General features: G+C 41.4%; 1 protein-coding gene across 2 annotated transcripts in view; it reads left to right on the top strand.

The window, feature by feature from the left end:
- The window catches only part of MCM10 (minichromosome maintenance 10 replication initiation factor), a 33,956-nt gene extending 26,720 nt beyond the window's left edge, over nt 1-7,236 (top strand). For both annotated transcript variants that reach the window (XM_028506229.2, XM_036024886.1), the window contains exons 17-20: nt 538-651; nt 2,550-2,695; nt 5,293-5,335; nt 5,421-7,236. In XM_028506229.2, coding sequence (XP_028362030.1) covers nt 538-651; nt 2,550-2,695; nt 5,293-5,335; nt 5,421-5,504 — 387 coding nt within the window. In that variant the 3' untranslated portion in view covers nt 5,505-7,236. The remainder of the gene's footprint in view (nt 1-537; nt 652-2,549; nt 2,696-5,292; nt 5,336-5,420) is intronic.
- The last annotated feature ends 11,899 nt before the right edge of the window (nt 7,237-19,135 follow it).

Genomic DNA, 19,135 nt, shown 5'->3' with positions numbered 1-19,135 from the left:
TGCTCAGAAGACTAGAGCTGAGCTGCTTCTCTTTTGTGGCCACCAAAGTGATCCTTATGTCTTGTGTAGCTGCATTAACGCCAGGCCTGTAGCCACATTCTGCTGTAAATATCTCACTGCCCTCGTCTCCGCCCTGTGTTCCGCACAAACAGGATTGCTCCTGTCAAGGTCTGGAGAAGAGTGTAGAACAGACCGGGGCTGCCATTGCTGGTGGGGCATTGAATACCTTCTATCACTGGAGTCTGTAGTGGGATAGGAGGACAGTTTCCCTTTGGGTGCACACTTGACATAGTGACCTTGTCAGTAATGGTAGCATTTTAAGTCTGTATTTAATGTTTTAAAAATTACGTGTTCTCATACCCTTTTTTTCATGTTAAGAAAGTGTGTCTACTTATTATCATCTTTTGATTTGCATTTACCAAGCCATTGCCAAGTGTCCTCATCAACAGGAAGCTTGTCTCTTCAGTTCTGGTATCGAACTGTGGTCTGAGTGTGTATGGGATTGGTCCAAGCCTCCCATATGCCTTGTCATTGCAGGCTGAGGCTGAGCTGCAGGAACTCTATTTTGAGCCATTGGTGAAGAAAGAACAAATGGAAGAAAAGATGAGAAACATCAAAGAAGTGAAATGCCGAGTGGTGACATGCAAGACGGTGAGTGTAGGAAGGCGGCTGTGACCCTGGGCCCTATTTTGTGCTATTGTGACTCAGCAAAATATGGAGAATCTACAGGGTGGCAGGCCATATCTCATGACCAGAGTTATGCTTAGGTCATTTATTTACACTGGAAATAAGACAGCTTACAATAGGCCAGATCTGGCTCCATGTTGACCTGTCCAATGGACTCTGACGTGGAGCATTTGTGGTGAGGTTTTCCTCTCATTTGACCTCAGCTCCCAGTTCTACAGACAAGCCTGCCTCTAATGGCTCTTCCCCTTTGCCCATTGAAACCAAGTTACTCTTTCGTCTTTGTGAAGTTTCTAGCACACCCTCAGTTCACAGCTCCTGGGACCTTGCTAAATTGAATCCTAGGGTAGAGTGTGAATTGTATTATTGTCTGTGTTAGCAGAATTTTTATCCTAAGTCTGTTAGAAAATAGTTTCCTATTCCTCAACATTAATTTTTAAATGGTCCCCATAAAGCTCCTGCTGAGCAGTATTCCTTCCATTCCCCCTCATTTTATAGCTGCCTGGCTGGCCAGCCTTATATTTGCATATAAGAAGGGGAAGAGACTTAGCTTACCAAGTACAATTTGCTGTATTGTTTCTACAACCTTAGGTTCTCCTTTATATTTAGGGAGTGGCCCTGAACCAGCCACAACCAAAAGGACTTCCTTAGGAAAATTCAGACCTTGGTGAATAAATAAAGGTTTTACCTCAGATGGCGACTTTTACTCTGACAAAGTGGCAAGCCTATGGACATAGCTGGTGTATTATCTTCCTGCTGCTGCTCTAACAAATGATCACTGATGGGGAACTTAAAACAACACCGCTTGATTACCCTACAGTTCTGTAGGTCAGAAGTCTGTGTGGGTCTAACAGGGCTAAAAACCATGTGTCCTTGAAGGTCGTATTCCTTTCTGGAGACTCAGGAGGAGGAAAGATTTCCTTTCCATTTCTGGCTTCTAGATCCCACCCCACACACTTTGACGAGGGACCCCTTCCTCCTTCTTCAGAGCCAGCAATGGCGGGTTGAGCCCCCTCATAACACCACTCTGTCCTCCTCCCCTTTGTCCCACGTCCGCTTTTAAGGACATTTTGTGATTCCATTGGTCCTGCCCACAAAATACAGGACAATCTCCCTATCTTAAAGTCAACTAATTAGCCACCTGTATCCCCTTTAGACCCTGATGTACTCATAGGTCCCAGGGAATAGGGTGCGTACATCTTCGGGGGAGGAGGGCATTCTGCCAACCACAGCCGGCATATCACTCGGCCCTGCACTTTTTGAGGTTGCCAGAATCAGGAGTTATTTATGTAAACTCAGTGTAATTAGCAGAAATCAACATCACACCCTTTTTCCAAGCTTCACCCACCATTTCTTATTCTCTTTAGTCCTTTTGAAAATCAAAATTAAGTGAATTATTTAATACCTTTGTCTTGGCTTTCCTACTTAAGAAAAATAGGAGTAGTAAGAAGTTTATCCCTTTCAGAGGCCTTGTAAGAGAAAGTGAACGAGGTGCTGAACAACTTCCTAAATGGACCCCGCACCTCAGTGTCCTGTAACCAGGGGACTGCAAGGAATATAGGACAGCCCTACCAGGCGATTTAGAGGTTTCCACTGTTGTTCTTCCTCTGCCCTTTCTGTTGTCTTGATGTTACAGAAGATTACTGCGTACTTCATGCCTGACCAGAAAATGAGGCAAACATGAGAAAGAGTCGTATCAGTATGAGGGGCCCACGAAATCACACGGCTCACCGTAGCTAGAAGTTAAGGTGGTCACTCCACTAGCAAGCCCCTGGGTCATGAGAGGACAGATTACTGTCTCAGTAGCTAACCAGGTTCTCCTTCAGAGCTCTTTACCACATGTGTGTCCTTGTCGGTTTGTGCAGTGTGCCTACACCCACTTCAAGCCTTTGGAGACCTGCATCAGTGAGCAGCATGACTACCATTGGCACGACGCGTTGAAAAGGTTTTTCAAGTGCCCCTGTGGAAGCAGATGTATCTCCCTTGACAGGCTACCCAGAAAGCACTGCAGGTATGAGAACTGCCTGGGATTCCATGTCCCATCTGGACTTCTTGAACCCTCTTTCAGTTCCTGCATGATGCTGTTCCATTGAAACATGGACAGTTCTTTGTGAGGGTCCAGCCTTATTTCTGTGCCTTCTTCCAGCTCTTGGAGAAAAGGGACCCTACCCTCTTCACTGCTTTATCCCCGATACTTGATATAGTGCCTGGCGCATAGTATGTCCTCAAGATTGTGGAGTTAATAAATGAAATATGGGTAAGGTGGGTTGGGGAATACGTGTATTTGTGAGGGCTAGGAGTTAGGATTTTTTTCTCCACTCTTAAGTTTTCTTTTTACTTTTGGGGTGTGGCTTCAGATATAGAGGCAGAGCTGCTGTGTTGAGCGTTATTTACATAGAACACAATGCAGATGACACCCCGTGGAGTTCGGGGTGGCCGACCACAGGCCGCTTATACACCACCACAGGTCCGTCCAGTGCTCTCCTCATTTATGTACAGTCACGTGCTCCGTAACAATGTGTTGGTCAGTGACAGACCATACAGAGCATGGTAGCCCCATAAGATTATAATGGAGTCGAAAAATTCCTGTCACCTAGTGATGACACAGCTGTTGGGGGGGTGGCGTCTGTTGCAGTGCCGTAGCCGTCTTGCCGTCAAGCAGGGCACTCCTCCCGTCTTCATCACCTTGTCGGGAGCTGATTTGGGACTTTTTCACAATCTGGGTGATTGTTTCAAGTGGCTATGTGAATATTGACACTTGACTTTCCTCCAAAATATTGTGAAAACAGCTTCTGTAAAACACCTTGAGTATCAGAGAAAATCTGTTCATTAAAGATGAGCAGTGAAGTACAGCTCACAAATGGAAGAGCATGGTGCGTCTTTGGCCTCCAGGTGGCGCTCTTGTTTTTGTAAGAACAGCTGCTTTCTCTGGTTTTTCAATTCTTGATCTAGAGCAGAAGTAAGCAAATTTTTTCTGTAAAAAAGACAGATAGTAAATATATGAGGTTTTTCAAGTCCATGGTCTGTTTCACAGCTACCCAGCTTGTGTAGCTTGAAAGCTCTTATAGGTAATACACAACAAATGGATGTGCTGTGTTCAAATAAAACTTTATTTACAAAAACTGGGACAGGGTGCATTTGGCCCACAGGTTGCTTTTTTTTTTTTTTTTGCCAACCCCTGACATCTAGCACACTGATTTATTTATTTATTTATTTATTTATTTAAAAAAATTTTTAATGATGCCTCCGCTGATCTACTAGTAGGCTACAAAAGTTCCCTCAGTAGATACTGAACAGTCTGTAGACAGAGAAGGTGACAGAGCCGCGTATGGCCAAGGCCACGGGCATGCTGACTCTCAGGGCAGGGGGAGAGTCTCCCTTTGTTTTGTATTGGTCTTAGCCTATCAATAACCCATGTTGTGGCTGGATCAGCCCTAGTTATTCTTAACTGTGACTGCAAGACACCCTTCAGCAGCAGCCATTGGGGAACTCTGAAGAGATACAGGTTTATTACTTAGGAGGCCTGGAGATCACACAGCACACCTTGAGCCGCACAGTGAGGTCCCTGTAGAGAGCCTGAGAGCCAGAGCATGCTGGCCTGGCTGCTTCTGCTTTTACTGGGGTTGAGGGTGGAGCCTAGGGTTTCCAAGGCTCATTCTTTATTGGTGAATTTAAAACATAAGAGGGGGAATTTAAATCACATGAAGAGAAAACAAGTAGTCCAAATGGTCAGTTGTCGAAATTAACAGAGATCTCTAAAACAAAGGACTCTTAATGGGAGGGGGCTGGGGAATCTAGTCTTGTGGCCAGCAGGCTGTGTATTTGAAGAAGATGCCTCAGCAATCAAAGCTTAAGTCTGGCACTTGCATTACAAAAAGAAAAAGACAACCATCAGGACGTGCACTATAAAACCAGAAAGGGAAGAAGGAGGAGGCAGGCAGATAGGGCAGTCCGCTGTGCCCCAGACCCTCTCAGATCCAAGGGTAAGACATATTTCAGTGTCTTCCCTGCGTTTCTTTTCTGTTTCTCTTCTCGCTCCGAGGAAACATAGTAGAAGATAAGCTTTCCCCATAGTAGCCACATCGCTTCTCAGAGCTGGGACTCACCTACTAATTTAAAAAAGGAGAACAAACATCTCTGCCCCTTTGAAGAGCGAATAGTAAGAGAGTAGATGTATTTAGGTTATGAAAAGGGAAGAAAGATTATTCAGACCAGAAAAAAGATTAATCCTTTATCTCAACCTTTTAGTTGCAAAAAAGAGAAAGGGTGCAAGACTAAGGCTACATGGTGTCAGAGGGCTTGCTTTCTAAACCTGAGTGTCATCCCAGTGACTTTCAGTAAGAATCAGGTTGCATCCATTACCTACCACGTGCACAGCTCTGTCACACTATTATTAGAAATTCCATCCGTGATGTATCTGGCTTACTGCAGAGTTGAAGACCATTCCTCAGATCACTGGATTGTGTATTTTCAGTAGCATTCGAGCATAGCCTGTAATCTGCGTGTCACCTCGATCACCTTCTGCTTGAATGGGGGACACTCTTTTGGTGTCTGTACGTGCTGGGCCTGCATCTCACTGCTGAGTGAATCTCATCCTTTGTGTTTCAGTAACTGTGGCCTCTTCAAGTGGGAACGGGACGGAATGCTAAAGGTATGGCATTTGCAAGGTGACTCATTTTAGTGACCCAGGCAAAAATGTTGACCCATTTCTTATTAAACTATTTTCATTTTTCTAGGAAAAGACGGGTCCAAAGATAGGAGGAGAAACCCTGTTACCAAGAGGAGAAGAACATGCCAAATTTCTGAATAGCCTTAAATAGCCGCAACTTACCAAGATACGCACAACCTACACTGCTTCTTGTGGTTCTGGAAAGCCGGGATTGGTTCTGTGTAGCCCGTATTCCTGATGGGCACAGTCAAACAAATGCTTGTTAAGCCTACAAGCTTTGCTTATGGACTTCCCTCCACTGTGCTAATTTGACACCAAATTTAACATTGATCTTTAAGCAGAAAGTCAATATGCCATTGTCTTTACAATAGTTTTAGTCACACAGATTTTTTTGCCCCAAAACTGGAAGGTAAATTGAGAGCTGTGTTTCTGTATCTCTTGGATCATAGGGTGTGTAATGTTGCTTCTTTATCTCAATAAGGTTCTAGTCTAGTGTTTACGTGGTGTCACAGAGACAAAAGAATTAATTTAGCTCACCCCAGAAAAATTGCTTAACCTCTGGGATTCAATTTCCTTATCTGTAAAGTGAGGAAAGGTGTAACAGTGATCCTGAAATGTGTCTTTTAGCACTCAAATTCTATAAACATGTAACTTTTTTATCTAGATCGTTATGATCATTGCTCTTGTTATAGATGTGAGTTGGCAGGCAGGCCCTCCATCCACTGAGCCACACCAGCCAGGGCTGCCCTTCACACAGTTTCGATGTGTTGGTATTATAAGCCAGGTTTCTTTTTTCTGTTGCATTATCTGTTTTGTTTGCGGGCGTTGGGTTGTTTTATTTTCTTTTTAAAAAATTGATTAAGTCACCGAACCACTGGCATTTTAATTCATATCTATGGTTCTCAGTACCCATATAATATTGTGGAACTTTGAATGAAAATACCTAAAAACCTCATCATTTTAAAATACGGTTTAAAGAAACTGAAACTTTTAACCAAAATGAATGCAACATTTGAGAAGCTATGAAGCATGACTGAAAAAACAGAAACAGTCCATAAAGAATGGAGTTTGGGATTTGCACATACACTTTATTATCAACATCAAGAATTATAGTTTAAGCTCCAGGCAAATGACCATCAAGTCCCATTTGGGGTATTCCTCTTCCTGTGCAACCTGCCTTTCCAAATACTGTTGGACCCAAGTGAATGCTGGTGTCACCTAAAGGCTGGGTAAATTGGTAGGATTATTGTACTGGGAGTTAAACTCTGGCTAGAGGTAGATTAGGTTTCCCCAAGAAGGTGTCATGGTAAGAACATCACAATTATGGGAGGTGGTTGTGGGAGATATTTAGGTGTATAAGGAGCCAGAAATAAAATTCAAGTGCCTTAAATTTTGTCAAATTCTTCTCTGTATGGTAAAAGGTGCTGGTCTGACCCTTGCGTCTCCCCCAAGGTCATATTCTAATAACTATATTTTTAGGAATATTTTACTTTCCAGGAGATACTGGGTTTTCAGTTTTTTTAACTAACGAAGAATAAAGTGTTTAATACTTAGTAAGAACCAAAAGCACTTGAAACTATGATATTAATGGCTCACATAGAGTACATTATTTGTCCCATAGATTTAAAATAGCTATGTATTTGAAGTAGGTCACGACTGAGCAGCTGCCTAGAAATTGAACTCCAGGTTGCTCTGAGTAGTGAGAACATGTTTTTGTTTGAACCAAGAGCATCCGAGTCCATATTCACTTGTATATTATATGTAAGTAGTGTAATATTCTTGTAAAGATCGATGGTGAGCTGAATCTAGATGCCTTTTTAAAAAGTGACTATCCCTGGCTGGTGTGGCTCAGTGGATTGAGTGCCGGCCTTTGAAGGGCAGGGTTGCCAGTTCGATTCCCAGTCAGGGCACACACCTAGGTTGCAGGCCGGGTGCCCAGTTGGGAGTGTGTGAGAGGCAACTGGATCCATGTATCTCTCACACATCAGTGTTTTTTTTCCCTTTCTCCCTTCCCCTCTAAAAATAAATAAATAGAATCTTTTTAAAAAGTAAAAAATAAAATTTGACTTTAAATTTTAAAATAATTTTAAACTATAATTTAATGGCTACTCAGTTACTCTATATCTCAGGCTGTTTTCATTTGAGGTGCTTTGTGTCTGCACACCTGCTTAAAATATTCAGGGATGAGAAGGGGTGGGTAGGCTGGAAGGGTGACTTGTTTGCATTGAAAGTAGGGCTCATCAATGAGATCGGTCTTTTAATCCCACTGTCTATCAATGTGTATTGAATGTTGTCATATAAAACCAAAATGTGTTTAATTTTTACCTTGTTGTTGGCAATGTAGGGCTTATTGTGGAATCACAGACCTTCAGAACAGGTTAAGTACACAAAACAAAAACTGGCTGTGTCCTGCCTGAGAATGTTCTGTTCTGGTCTTTGTAAATAGGCCCTCCCTCCCTCCCCCATCCCGTTTCTCCCACCCTTTTCTCCTTCCTTCCTTCCTTCCTTCCTCTTTCTCTGCAGAAAATAAGTGACTTTTTAAGGAAAATCACCTTTCTTTTGAGTTTTGTTGAAATGAATGAGATATATTTTCTCTTCTGAACCACAAAAGGAAAGCTAGTAATTTAGTTAACAATGATCCAGAATACTAAATAAGTAACTTCAGAACTATTGGTGTACAATTTTCCCCAAAGGGAACTTAAAACAACTTTTAAAAATGTTCAAGTTTTAGCCCTAGTTGGTATAGCTTAGTGGATTGAACATCGGCCTGCAAACCAAAGGGTCATCAGTTCGATTCCCAGTCAGGGCACATGCCTGGGTTGCAGGCCAGGTCCCCAGTAGTGGGTGAGAGAGAGACAACCACATATTGATGTTTCCCTCTCTAAAACAAAATTTCAAGTTTTCAACTATTAAAATCATTTCAAGTTGATGGATGTGTACCACAAAGTTTTTGCATAAATTAAGGTTTTGTGTAGAAGTAGATGGTGATGGAAGTACAGCTTGATGTTTAAAACAGATTAATGTGTCTGATACCATTAATTTTTTTAAATGAAGAGAGTAAATCTGTCTAATTATATCACAGCAGCCCACCAGAGAAAGCTTCTGTGAGTAATATAGACATCTCTGAGTGCGTGAGCTGAGACTTGGAAACAATGCAGCTCTCACGAAGGACGGGCGGCTCAGAAGATGAAATTCTCGATTTGCCAATAGTGAGGAAAGAGTACTGTACTTAAAGACAATAATGCAGAGACACAAAAGATGGAAGAAATCATTTGGCTCAAGTTGTGACAGAAATTTGTGTAAAAGCTGTGGAATTTGTAAAAGATACAAGGAGCCAGAATACAGCCACATTGCTGAGTTATGCAAATCAAGTGGGCAGGAGTGCCCCGGTAGCCTGTGTCAGCCAGGCCATATCTGCAGTATTGACTTACATTTTGGAGAAAAGCTGGACAATGGTAATCAAGATGGTGAAAACTCAAAGCCATTTCACCCAAGAAAGGACAGAAGGAATTAGAAATATATACAGTTTATTTTTGTTACTCATGATAGTAAATTTTTTAAAAGATTTATTTATTTATTTTTAGAGAGGGAGAGAAACATCAATGTGTGGTTGTTTCTTGCTCACCCACTACTGGAGACCTAGCTAGCAACCCAGGCATGTGCCCTGACTGGGAATCGAACCGGCAACCCTGTGGTTCTCAGGCCAGCACTCAGTCCACTGAACCATAGCACCCAGGGCTGTGGTCATCTTTTATAAAAATCACCACTAATCAGCAGATACTTAATCACTACTCCCTAGGGAGAAACAGGATGAGGTATATTTGTCAACAGATCAATATAAAACCTTGATCATGTGTTTTCTGTTTAAATGCACCTTGTTTATATTGTTGATTTATTAACATGGAATGCACGGCCACAGCACTGTAAGTCATGACTAAATGAAGCTTGTCCTAACAGACGTGCTTTCTCCTTGAGGCACACCACTGCCTTCTTGTGCTTAGGACCACTCCACAGCACTTCAATGCCATGCTTGAGGGCCACTTTAAATAGCAAAATCACCAAAAACCACAAAAATGTGAGAAACATGGCACAAAAATGGTATTCGTTTTAGGTGTCAGATTCAGTTGAATGAGAGTGATGCTTTGACTTCAGCCAGCACGTGTGTTAGGTACATTTCTGTCAATGACCACAAAAGCACCACAGGTAGTGATTTTGGAGTTATGAGTAAGTATTAGCAATTAGGGAGATCGACAATAATTAGGAGCAACTGTACAGTGGTTCCCAAAACAGGACCAGCCTGAGGGTGTCCCCATTTTGCAGATTAAGAAATTGGCTAAGTGATTTGAAAATTATGGGTTGAAACTAAGATTGGAACCAAGTCTATAGTAATGTTGCTCAAGCAAAGACTTCTCTAATGAAACGTTTTAAAAATCAATGTTATTAAGGTCTAAATTTTAAAAAAATAAATAAATAAATAAAAGTAAAAAAGAACCACATCTAACCAAAATTAAAAGTGCTTATAAAGGTATATGCATCTGTCTATGTAATCGCTTGCCCGTATACCTTTATGTGTGTGTGTGTGTGTGTTTCATTAATATTTTTCTAGTGCTTCATGCATTTGTATGTGTAAATGTAGTATGTGGCCTTTATAGAGTTAGTGTTAGGGGACCCTGTTTGTGAACCAACTATATAATTTAGACTTATCAGATGTGGTATTTTCAAAGTAAATACTCTTAAAGTGTAAAAAAAAAGTCTAAATTTCACACAGTAAAAACATACATCTTAAGTATATAGTTCAATAAGTGTTGACGAATGTGTATATCCATGGAACCACCGCCATAAGCAAGATTAGAGGACATTTCCATCATCCCAAAATGCTGCCCAAGCCACTGTCCGGTCAGCCCGCACTCCACAGCCCAGTCCTCGCTGGCCTGTTTTCTGTTACTGATTTAGGTCTGTCTTTCCAGTTTCATAGGAATGGAATCATACAAAATACATCCCTTGTGCCAAAAGATAGTAGGTACGTTCCCAGGTTGACAGTTTGACCCCCTCTCAGGGCTCATGTGGGAGGCAGCCGATTGATGTTTCTCTTCTCCCTCTCTAAAATCAATAAATATATCACCAGGTGAGGATTACAAATAAATGGAAAAATGATAACTAGTTAGATATGCACAGATCACTTGAAGGGTACTCAAAGCTTGGGAATGACTTTCCTTTGGGAGACAGGAGAGGGACACTTTTTGTCCTTTAGATTTAACTTTGTATATACATTTAAAATGTCCTTAATTTAAAAAATCAAAACAGTGTGGAAAGTGGACAAACCTTTTTAAGATCACAGAGTATATTGGAGTTATCAGTTGTGAATTAGATCTTCCATATTTAACCAACTTGTTTTTGGACAAATTCCTTAAGAACTTTCAAATGGTGAAAAACTTACCAAAGAATTAGAACATAATTGGCCCTGTCTGGTGTAGCTCAGTAGATTGAGTGCTGGCCTATGAACCAAAGGGTCACTGGTTCGATTCCTAGTCAGGGCACATGCCTGGGCTATAGGCCAGGTCCCCAGTTGGGGGCATGCAAGAGGCAACCACACATTGATGTTTCTTTCCCTCTTCCCCCTCCCTTCCCCTCTCTCTAAAAATAAATAAATATTTTTTTAAAAAAGAAATTAGAACATAACTGGTTGAAAATGAATTAGAAGTGAAATAACCCAACCGAATGAAACTGATAAAAAGTATGTAACGAGTTTTTTAAATGTTTAAAAATCATTCTCAGGCTCATGAAAATTAGCACTTCCCAAAAAATCTAAATAAATGAAGGCACATGATAATCAGTTGGCAATATCTCCTCAGGAGTACACACACTCAAAAAAAAGTGAATAAAAAATAATGAGTTTTCATCAGCCCATCTTTGAACAACTTTGTTTTTGGCCACTTACCTGCCACCCCTAAAGGACTAGGGGATAGCAATGTAAAAACAGAGAAGAGTTAGTTAAAAGAATGTCCCAGGGATGACACTTGACAAGGCCAGTCTCTAAAAATACAAATTGCTCCATTACTCATTTCCTATGAAATGCAGCTGCCCAGATCCCGGTCCTGTTACCTTTGGCATGCCTCCCTCAGCCCAGGCAATGACTGTGATTGGCTTTTAGTGAAGGAATTCTGGGCAGAATTTGAAAATTCTGAAGTATAATGCAGTCCTTGTTAAGGACAGGGGTAAAACAAGGTAATACAATTCTTATTTCTGCCAGAGTTGTTTATCTGGAGCCAGCGCTCTGAGAGTGGTCATTGAAGAGGCAAGGACAGACTGTTTTGTTCTTTTAAGCTGGCCATACACCCAGACCATTCTTGGTTGTTGATGTCTGTATGGCCCCAGTGGACAGGGCAGGCCTTTGAGATGGTGGCTGTGGGGAGTGGACAGAGTCAGAACGCTTTAGCCACCCGTCTACCTGGTTGCTGGCCTTTCGAAAAGGCTTTTGGATGTGTTCTCATTACCTGTGACAGACCAGGTTGTGGCTCCTATTTCCTGGCTGAGGGGAGAGAGCAACACATTGTCTTTTCTCTACTTCCCAACCGGGTGTATGAAAACACAGACACCTTTTGTAAGTTGGGGTTACCCACCTAAAGGGTCAGGGACTGGGTCTGGCCCTCTGGGCCTGGCTTAGCATCTGGGCCCTGGCCAGCCGGGAGGGCAGTTTCATGTGGGTAGAGTGCAAGCTCACTTGTGTCCCTGGCCCAACAGCCCGGAGTCCTGACTCAGGTCTGAGTTCACAGTGGGCGAAACTTTCATGGCTGCCCCATGTTGGCTCCTCATCTCACTCTACTTGGTAACCGAGCTAAGGTTAGGTATGTGTTTTCCCTACTGCCTATTAGCAAGAATTTCTACTCTACCTCTGGGGTTAAATGCTATGAGGAAGCCCATCTCCAAGAGCACAGATCTGGAGCCAAGGTGTATATCTGGCCACTTTGCTAAGACTCCCTGTTCTGCAACTTTGGGGGGAGTGGTAGGAAGCAGAAGGGATCTGTGCATGTGCGTCCTGCCCAGTAATTCCAGAAGGAACATCCCTGACCTTTGTTCACCTCGAGCTAACTGATTTCTCCTTTCTTGATCACAGCCTGGAGATGGAAGGCAACCAGCAGAACTCCATGCCTTTCTGTTGAGATTTTGTACTTCATTACTTTGAAATACCCATTCCTCCCAAATAATTTCAGTCTCATCAGGTAATAAGTAAAAAAAGCAATGAAATGTCGAGCCATTTGAAAAGTTCTTATTTTATGCCAGTTTCTCCCACTGCTTTTGCATTCTAATTTAAAGCTCTCAGTACTTTCAGTAAAGCCTGTGGAGAGCCGCAGTTTTTGCAGAGCCTTTCTGAGGAAAATGGGCCCAAAGTCAGTGGGGAAGCCTGTGGAGATAATGAACTGTGTGGATGTGTGTGTGCCAATCACTTGGTGAGAGCTGATTTGGAGAACTGAGCTGAAGGTGAGACATGCTGACTAAAGGGATACCATGAAGACTGTGTATTACAAGGGTTCCCTCTCCTTGACTTTCTGCCAGTGTTCTCCCTTTCCTTGGTTTAAGAAAGGACTGGAAAAGATGTTCAGTAATGCTAAGCACTTAACCTCTTTGAAGAGAAATCTGATATAATATGTGATGTTGTGACCCAGCATTTTTCCAGGAATCTCACTAAGAGAGGAACTGGTAAATAAACTCTAGCATATTCACTGATATGCAAAGGGAGAACACACACACACATATACCCCACTAGTGCCTTGAAAACATAAAGTAGGGCTTATTGAGGGACAGCTTCAGCACACAGACAATGTCCTGAGCACCCATTACCCATAGAGAAGTGTGCTTAAACGGCATGGCTGTAACAGATCCACCATAAAAAGTTACAGTAAAAGGGCCCCCCATGCTTAATAGAAAGAAGCAAGGAACATGGTGACATTATAATAACAGAGCTATTGGGTTGAGTAAATTCTCATGTTAGACCTTGTTAGAAAGAGGGAGCTTTTAGAGCTCAGCTGGTGTTAGACACTCCTGTTTAGCCAATTCAGGTCTACTAAGTAGCCCCTTCCTGCACTCCTGAGAGTGGGACTGTCCAGACGCACACAATTACATACTGTGTTGCCATTATGAGAAATGAAGTGTGTGCATATAAACAGAAAAGTGGAAGAGTACACACCAAAAGTGGAAGGGTCACTTTGGGCTCCCCTCATGGTAGAATTGAAGAAGCACAGAGAAGGGCTCCTCCCCCTTTGTGCATGGATTTCTATATAACTTAAATGTGCTACTCTGAGCTCTTATTGTAACAACAACAACAACAACAAAAAGGTTGGGTAAAGGTGAATAAAAATGTAGAGAATATTTTAAGTGGTGAAATGCAGTTTTCAGTTATTTTATGCATATTTTCCAATCCTGAGGAAACTTCATTACTCTCACTTCCTTTGGAAGCATTCTTTTTTGTTAATTTTTAAAGTATTAAAAAAATCTTTTGCATCACAATTTATCCCCCCCATATCTTCTTATGCCTGCACCCACTCCCTCCCCACCAAATCACCACATTGTTGTTTGTATCCATGAGCTCTTTCTCTTTTTTGTTTTCTTTAATTCTAACCTGAGGATGAGTTCATTGATGAGAAAGAGAGAGAGAGAAAGACATCAATGTGAAAGAGAAGCATTGTTCTGTTGCCTACTGTACATGCCCTGACCAGGCATTGAACCTGCAACCTAGGCATGTGCCCTGACCGGGGATGGAACCCATGACCTTTGGTGTACGGGACAACATTTCAACCAAATGAGCCACCCAGCCAGAAATTGATCCAATTTATACACCCACAGATACCTAAAATGTGTATTAGCAACATAATTTTAGAGCAGATACCTCAGTGATCTCCAAAAGAATATAATCAAAATAGTCGGGGTCTTGGCTCCTGATCTTGTCACTTAGGGCACATTTAACACAAACATGTCATGTCACTGGAAAATGGGGCACTACTTTGACTTGTTGTGACAGGACTTGACTTGTGCCCAAGCCTGAGTCTCCAGATTATGAATCCCAGTCTGCTAGGAGGAGAATGGCCCCTCTGTACTTCCCGCCCTGGGAACAATGGTGAGGTTAACCCCATGTCCTTGCTACCTTCCCAGAGCCAGTTCAGCTCCTGCTTGGAGTTTGTGTGAGAAAATAAAGTGCTGACTATAGATGAGGTGATTTAGAAAATACTTAATTGCTTCATCCCTAGAATGTTTTTAAAGTTTCTATCAGTCTTTTAAAAATTGCTTTAAAAAACATGTGTTTATTGCAAAGTATCCTGATCTAACAGATAGCCCACCCCTGGTGGAGTGTTCACCACAGTTGAGCAGCTTTGCCTTGAAGGGGAGCAGCCCTATAGTGCCCTGGAAGCCAACCTCGAAAGCAGGCTGGACTAGTGGGCCAGGGACCCAGGCCATGGAGGAAACAGAGGGTACAACGGTGAGGACAAGGAAGTGGCCCAGAGTGGCTGCTAATTTTTCATCTAGAGTTGTCTATTCTCCAGAGTGCTGTTACTGCACAGAGATGCCTGTGTAAGCTGTTCTGGAGTCTTCTGCATTCTTAGTGTAGAATTCCTGAAAACAGTTGAGAGCAAGGATTAAAGAAGGACAGATACTCAGTCTGGGGCAGGAAGGCAGAGTGGTTGGGAGAGAAGAAAGGGGCACTGCTAGCATTGAACTGTGTCCCCTCAAAGGAGAGGCTGAAGTCCTAACCTCTGGTACCTGTGAATGTGACCTTGTTTGGAAGTAGGGGCCTTGCAGATAGAATCAGGTGAAGATGAAGTTAGTGGGGTGGACTCTTAATTCAATATGACTGGTGTCCATATAAGAAGAAGAAAAGAAACACAAAAAGACAGAGAGACGATGATGTGAAGACATGGGCAGCAAAGGTCACATGACAATGGAGTGATGCTGCCACAAGCCAAAGAAGCCTGAGCCACCAGAAGCTGGAAGAGGCCAGGAAGGATCCTCTCCTATAATGGAGTGTGGCTCTGACAACACGTTGATTTCAGACTTGTAGCCTCCAGAACTGTGAGAGAATGAAGTTTTATTGTTTTAAGCCACCAGTTTGTGGTACTTTGTTATGGCAGCCGTAACTAAATAATACAGACACTATGAAAAAGGAGATGATTCCAAAACTCAATTTTATCTTTTTTTAGTTTGGCTTACAACTGGCCTTGCTATATAACCCTGGCTTCGGATTAATGCAGTTAAAAAAACCACAGTTGAAAATGAAAGTAACTCGCAACAACCCAAAACTAATGGGACAGGCAAAGGCAGTCATGAGAGGGAAGTTCATAGCCATACAGGCCTATCTAAAAAAGATAGAAACATTTCAAATAAACAACCTAACCCTACATCTACAAGAACTCGAAGAACAACAACAAAGACAGCACAGAGCAAGTATAAGGAAGGAAATAACCAAAATCAAAGCAGAATTAAATGACATAGAGACTAAAAGCACAATTCTAAGGATCAATAAATCCAGGAGCTGGTTCTTTGAAAAGATAAACAAAATCAACAAACGTTTAAGTGAGGACATAAATGAAAGAGGAGAGATTACAACTAATACCACAGAAATACAAAGGATTGTAAGGCATTATTACGAAGAACTATATGCCAAGAAATTTGAAAACCTGGGCAAAATGGACAAATTTCTAGGAAAATAGAATCTTCCCAAACTCAATGAAGAAGAAGCAGAAGGCCTCAACAGACCAATAACAGCTGACAAAATTTAAGCAATAATCAAAAAACTCCCAACACAAAAATGCCCAGGACTGGCCAGTTTCACAGGAGAATTCCACAAAGCATTTAAGGAAGAGCTAACCCCTATCATTGACAAACAATTCCAAAAAAATCCAAGAAGATGGAAGACTCCCAAACTCTTTTTATGAAGCCAGCATCATCCTAATCCTAAAACCAGATAAAGACACAACAAAGAAAGAAAACTTCAGGCCAGTATCACTGATGAACATAGACACTAAAATCCTCAGCAAAATATTGGCAAACCTCATCCAGCAATACATTAAAAAGATCATACACCATGATCAAGTGGGATTCATCCCAGGGATGCAAGGATGGTACAATATTCTCAAATCAATAAACATAGTACATCACATAAACAAAAGCAAAGACAAAAATCACATGATCATATCAATAGATACAGAAAAAGCATTTGATAAGGTACAGCACCCATTTATGATAACATTCAGCAAAGTGGGAATAGAGGGAGCATTCCTCAACATAATAAAGGCCATATATGAGAGGCCTACAGCCAACATCATACTCAATGGGCAAAACTAAAAGCTTTCCCACCAGGATCAGGAACAAGACAAGGTTGTCCACTTTCACCACTTCTATTCAACATAGTATTGGAAGTCCTAGCCACAGCAATCAGACAAGAAAAGGAAATAAAAGGCATCCAAACTGGAAAAGAGGAAACAACTGTCATTGTTTGCAGATGGCATGATAGTGTACACAGAAAATCCTATACACTCCACCAAAAAACTGCTCAACCTAATAAATGAATTTGGCAAAACAATGGAATACAAAGTCAATATTCAGAAATTGAAGGCATTTTTGTACACCAGTAATGAAATATCAGAAACAGAAATCAGGAAAAAAATCCCATTTGACATAGCAACAAGAACAATAAAATACCTAGGAATAAACCTAACCAAGGAGGTAAAAGACCTGTACTCAGAAAACTACAAAACACTGAAGTAAGAAATCAAAGAAGACACAAACAAATGGAAACATATACCGTGTTCATGAATTGGAAGAATTAACATCATCAAAATGTCCATACTACCCAAAGCAATTTAGAGATTCAATGCAATACCTATTAAAGAACCAATGGCATATTTCACAGACACAGAACAAATACTTCAAAAATGTATATGGAACCATAAACGAGCCCAAATAGCTGCAGCAATTTTGAGAAAGAAGAGCAAAGTAGGAAGGATCACAATACCTGATATCAAACTGTATTACAAGGCCACTGTAATCAGAAGAGTCTGGTACTGGCATAAGAACAGACACATGGACCAATGGAACAAAATAGAGAGCCCAGAAATAAACCCATGTCTCTATGGTCAATTAATATTCGACGAAGGGGACAGCAGCATAAAATGGAGTAAAAATAGCCTCTTCAACAAATGGTGTTGGGAGAGCTAAACAGCTACATGCAAAAAAATAAAACTTGATCACCAACTTACACCATACACAAAAATAAATTCAAGGTGGATAAAAGATTAAATATAAAATGTGACACCATTAAGTCCTAGAGAAGAACATAGGCAGGAAAATCTCAGATATTTCACACAGCCGTATTTTCACTGATATGTTCCCTAGAGAAAGGGACATAAAGGAAAAAATAAACAAATGGGACCTCATCAAAATAAAAAGTTTCTGCATGGCTAAAGAAAGCAGCATTAAAATGAAAAGAGAACCAACCATATGGGAAAACATATTTGCCACTGATGTTCAGACAAGGGTTTGATCTCCAAAATATATAAAGAACTTACATGACTTCACTCCAGGAAGGCAAACAACCCAATTAAAAAATGGGCAAAGGACTTAAACAGACACTTCTCCAAGCAGGACATACAGAGGGTCCAGAGACATGTGAAAAGATGCTCGGTATTTATTGTTAGCCAACAGAGAGATGCAAATTAAAACTACAATGAGATACCACTTCCCACCAGTGAGAATGGCCATCATAAACAAAGCAACAAACAACAAGTGTTGGAGAGGTTGTGGAGAAAAGGGGACCCTAGTGCACTGTTGGTGGAATTGCAGACTGATGCAACCACTATGGAAAACAGTATGGAATTTCCTCAGAAAACTAAAAATGGAACTGCCTTTTGACCCAGCAATTTCACTACTAGGATTATATCCTAAGAATCCTGAAACACCAATCCAAAAGAACCTATGCACCCTAATGTTCATAGCAGCACAATGTACAATAGCCAAGTGCTGGAAGCAACCTAAGTGCCCACCAGTAAATGAATGTATCAAAAAAACTATGGTACATTTACACAATGGAATTCTACACAGCAGAGAGAAAGAAGGATTCCTACTTTTTGCAACAGCATGGATGGAACTGGAGAGCATTATGCTAAGTGAAATAATCCAGGCAGTGAAAGACAAATGCCGTATGATCTCACCTTTAATTGGAACCTAATGAACAAAACTAACAAGCAAGAAAAATATAACCAAAGACATTGAAATTGAGAACAGACTGACAGTGACCAGAGGTGAGAGGGGAGGAGATAATGGGGGGGAAAAGGTGAAGGGTTTGCAGGAATAATTATAAAGTATATATGGACAATAACAAAGGAGGGGGCTGGAAACAGAGGAAGGAGGTAGGGAGGGCTGGAATGGTGGGGAGGCAGGCGGGGGGAAAGGCAGAAAATTGTACTTGAACAACAATACAAAAATAAGAATCTTAAAAAAATAACATCTGCAACAAATAAAAAAGTGACTTCACAAAAAAAAAAAAAACCTTACAGTTGAACCTTAACACTCTTCAGAGAGAAGCACCTGGGCTCTGTAACCACCTCAGAGAATGCTTTTGCCAAAACAATTGTTTTAGCATTGTTTTTTCATGTGACCACTGAGACATAGTGAGAAAATAGTGAACAGTACTCCTGAGTTCAAGCTTTCAAATGCTCAAGTCAGTGTGGAGATCTTGTACTTCAGGGAAGGTAGGTTGGCACCCTTTAGTTTGAGATTCGAGAAGATAATGCA

This window comes from Phyllostomus discolor, chromosome 1 (genome assembly GCF_004126475.2).
Source record: "Phyllostomus discolor isolate MPI-MPIP mPhyDis1 chromosome 1, mPhyDis1.pri.v3, whole genome shotgun sequence".
Classification (NCBI taxonomy): domain Eukaryota; kingdom Metazoa; phylum Chordata; class Mammalia; order Chiroptera; family Phyllostomidae; genus Phyllostomus; species Phyllostomus discolor.
This window is presented reverse-complemented; position numbering and strand designations above follow the sequence as displayed.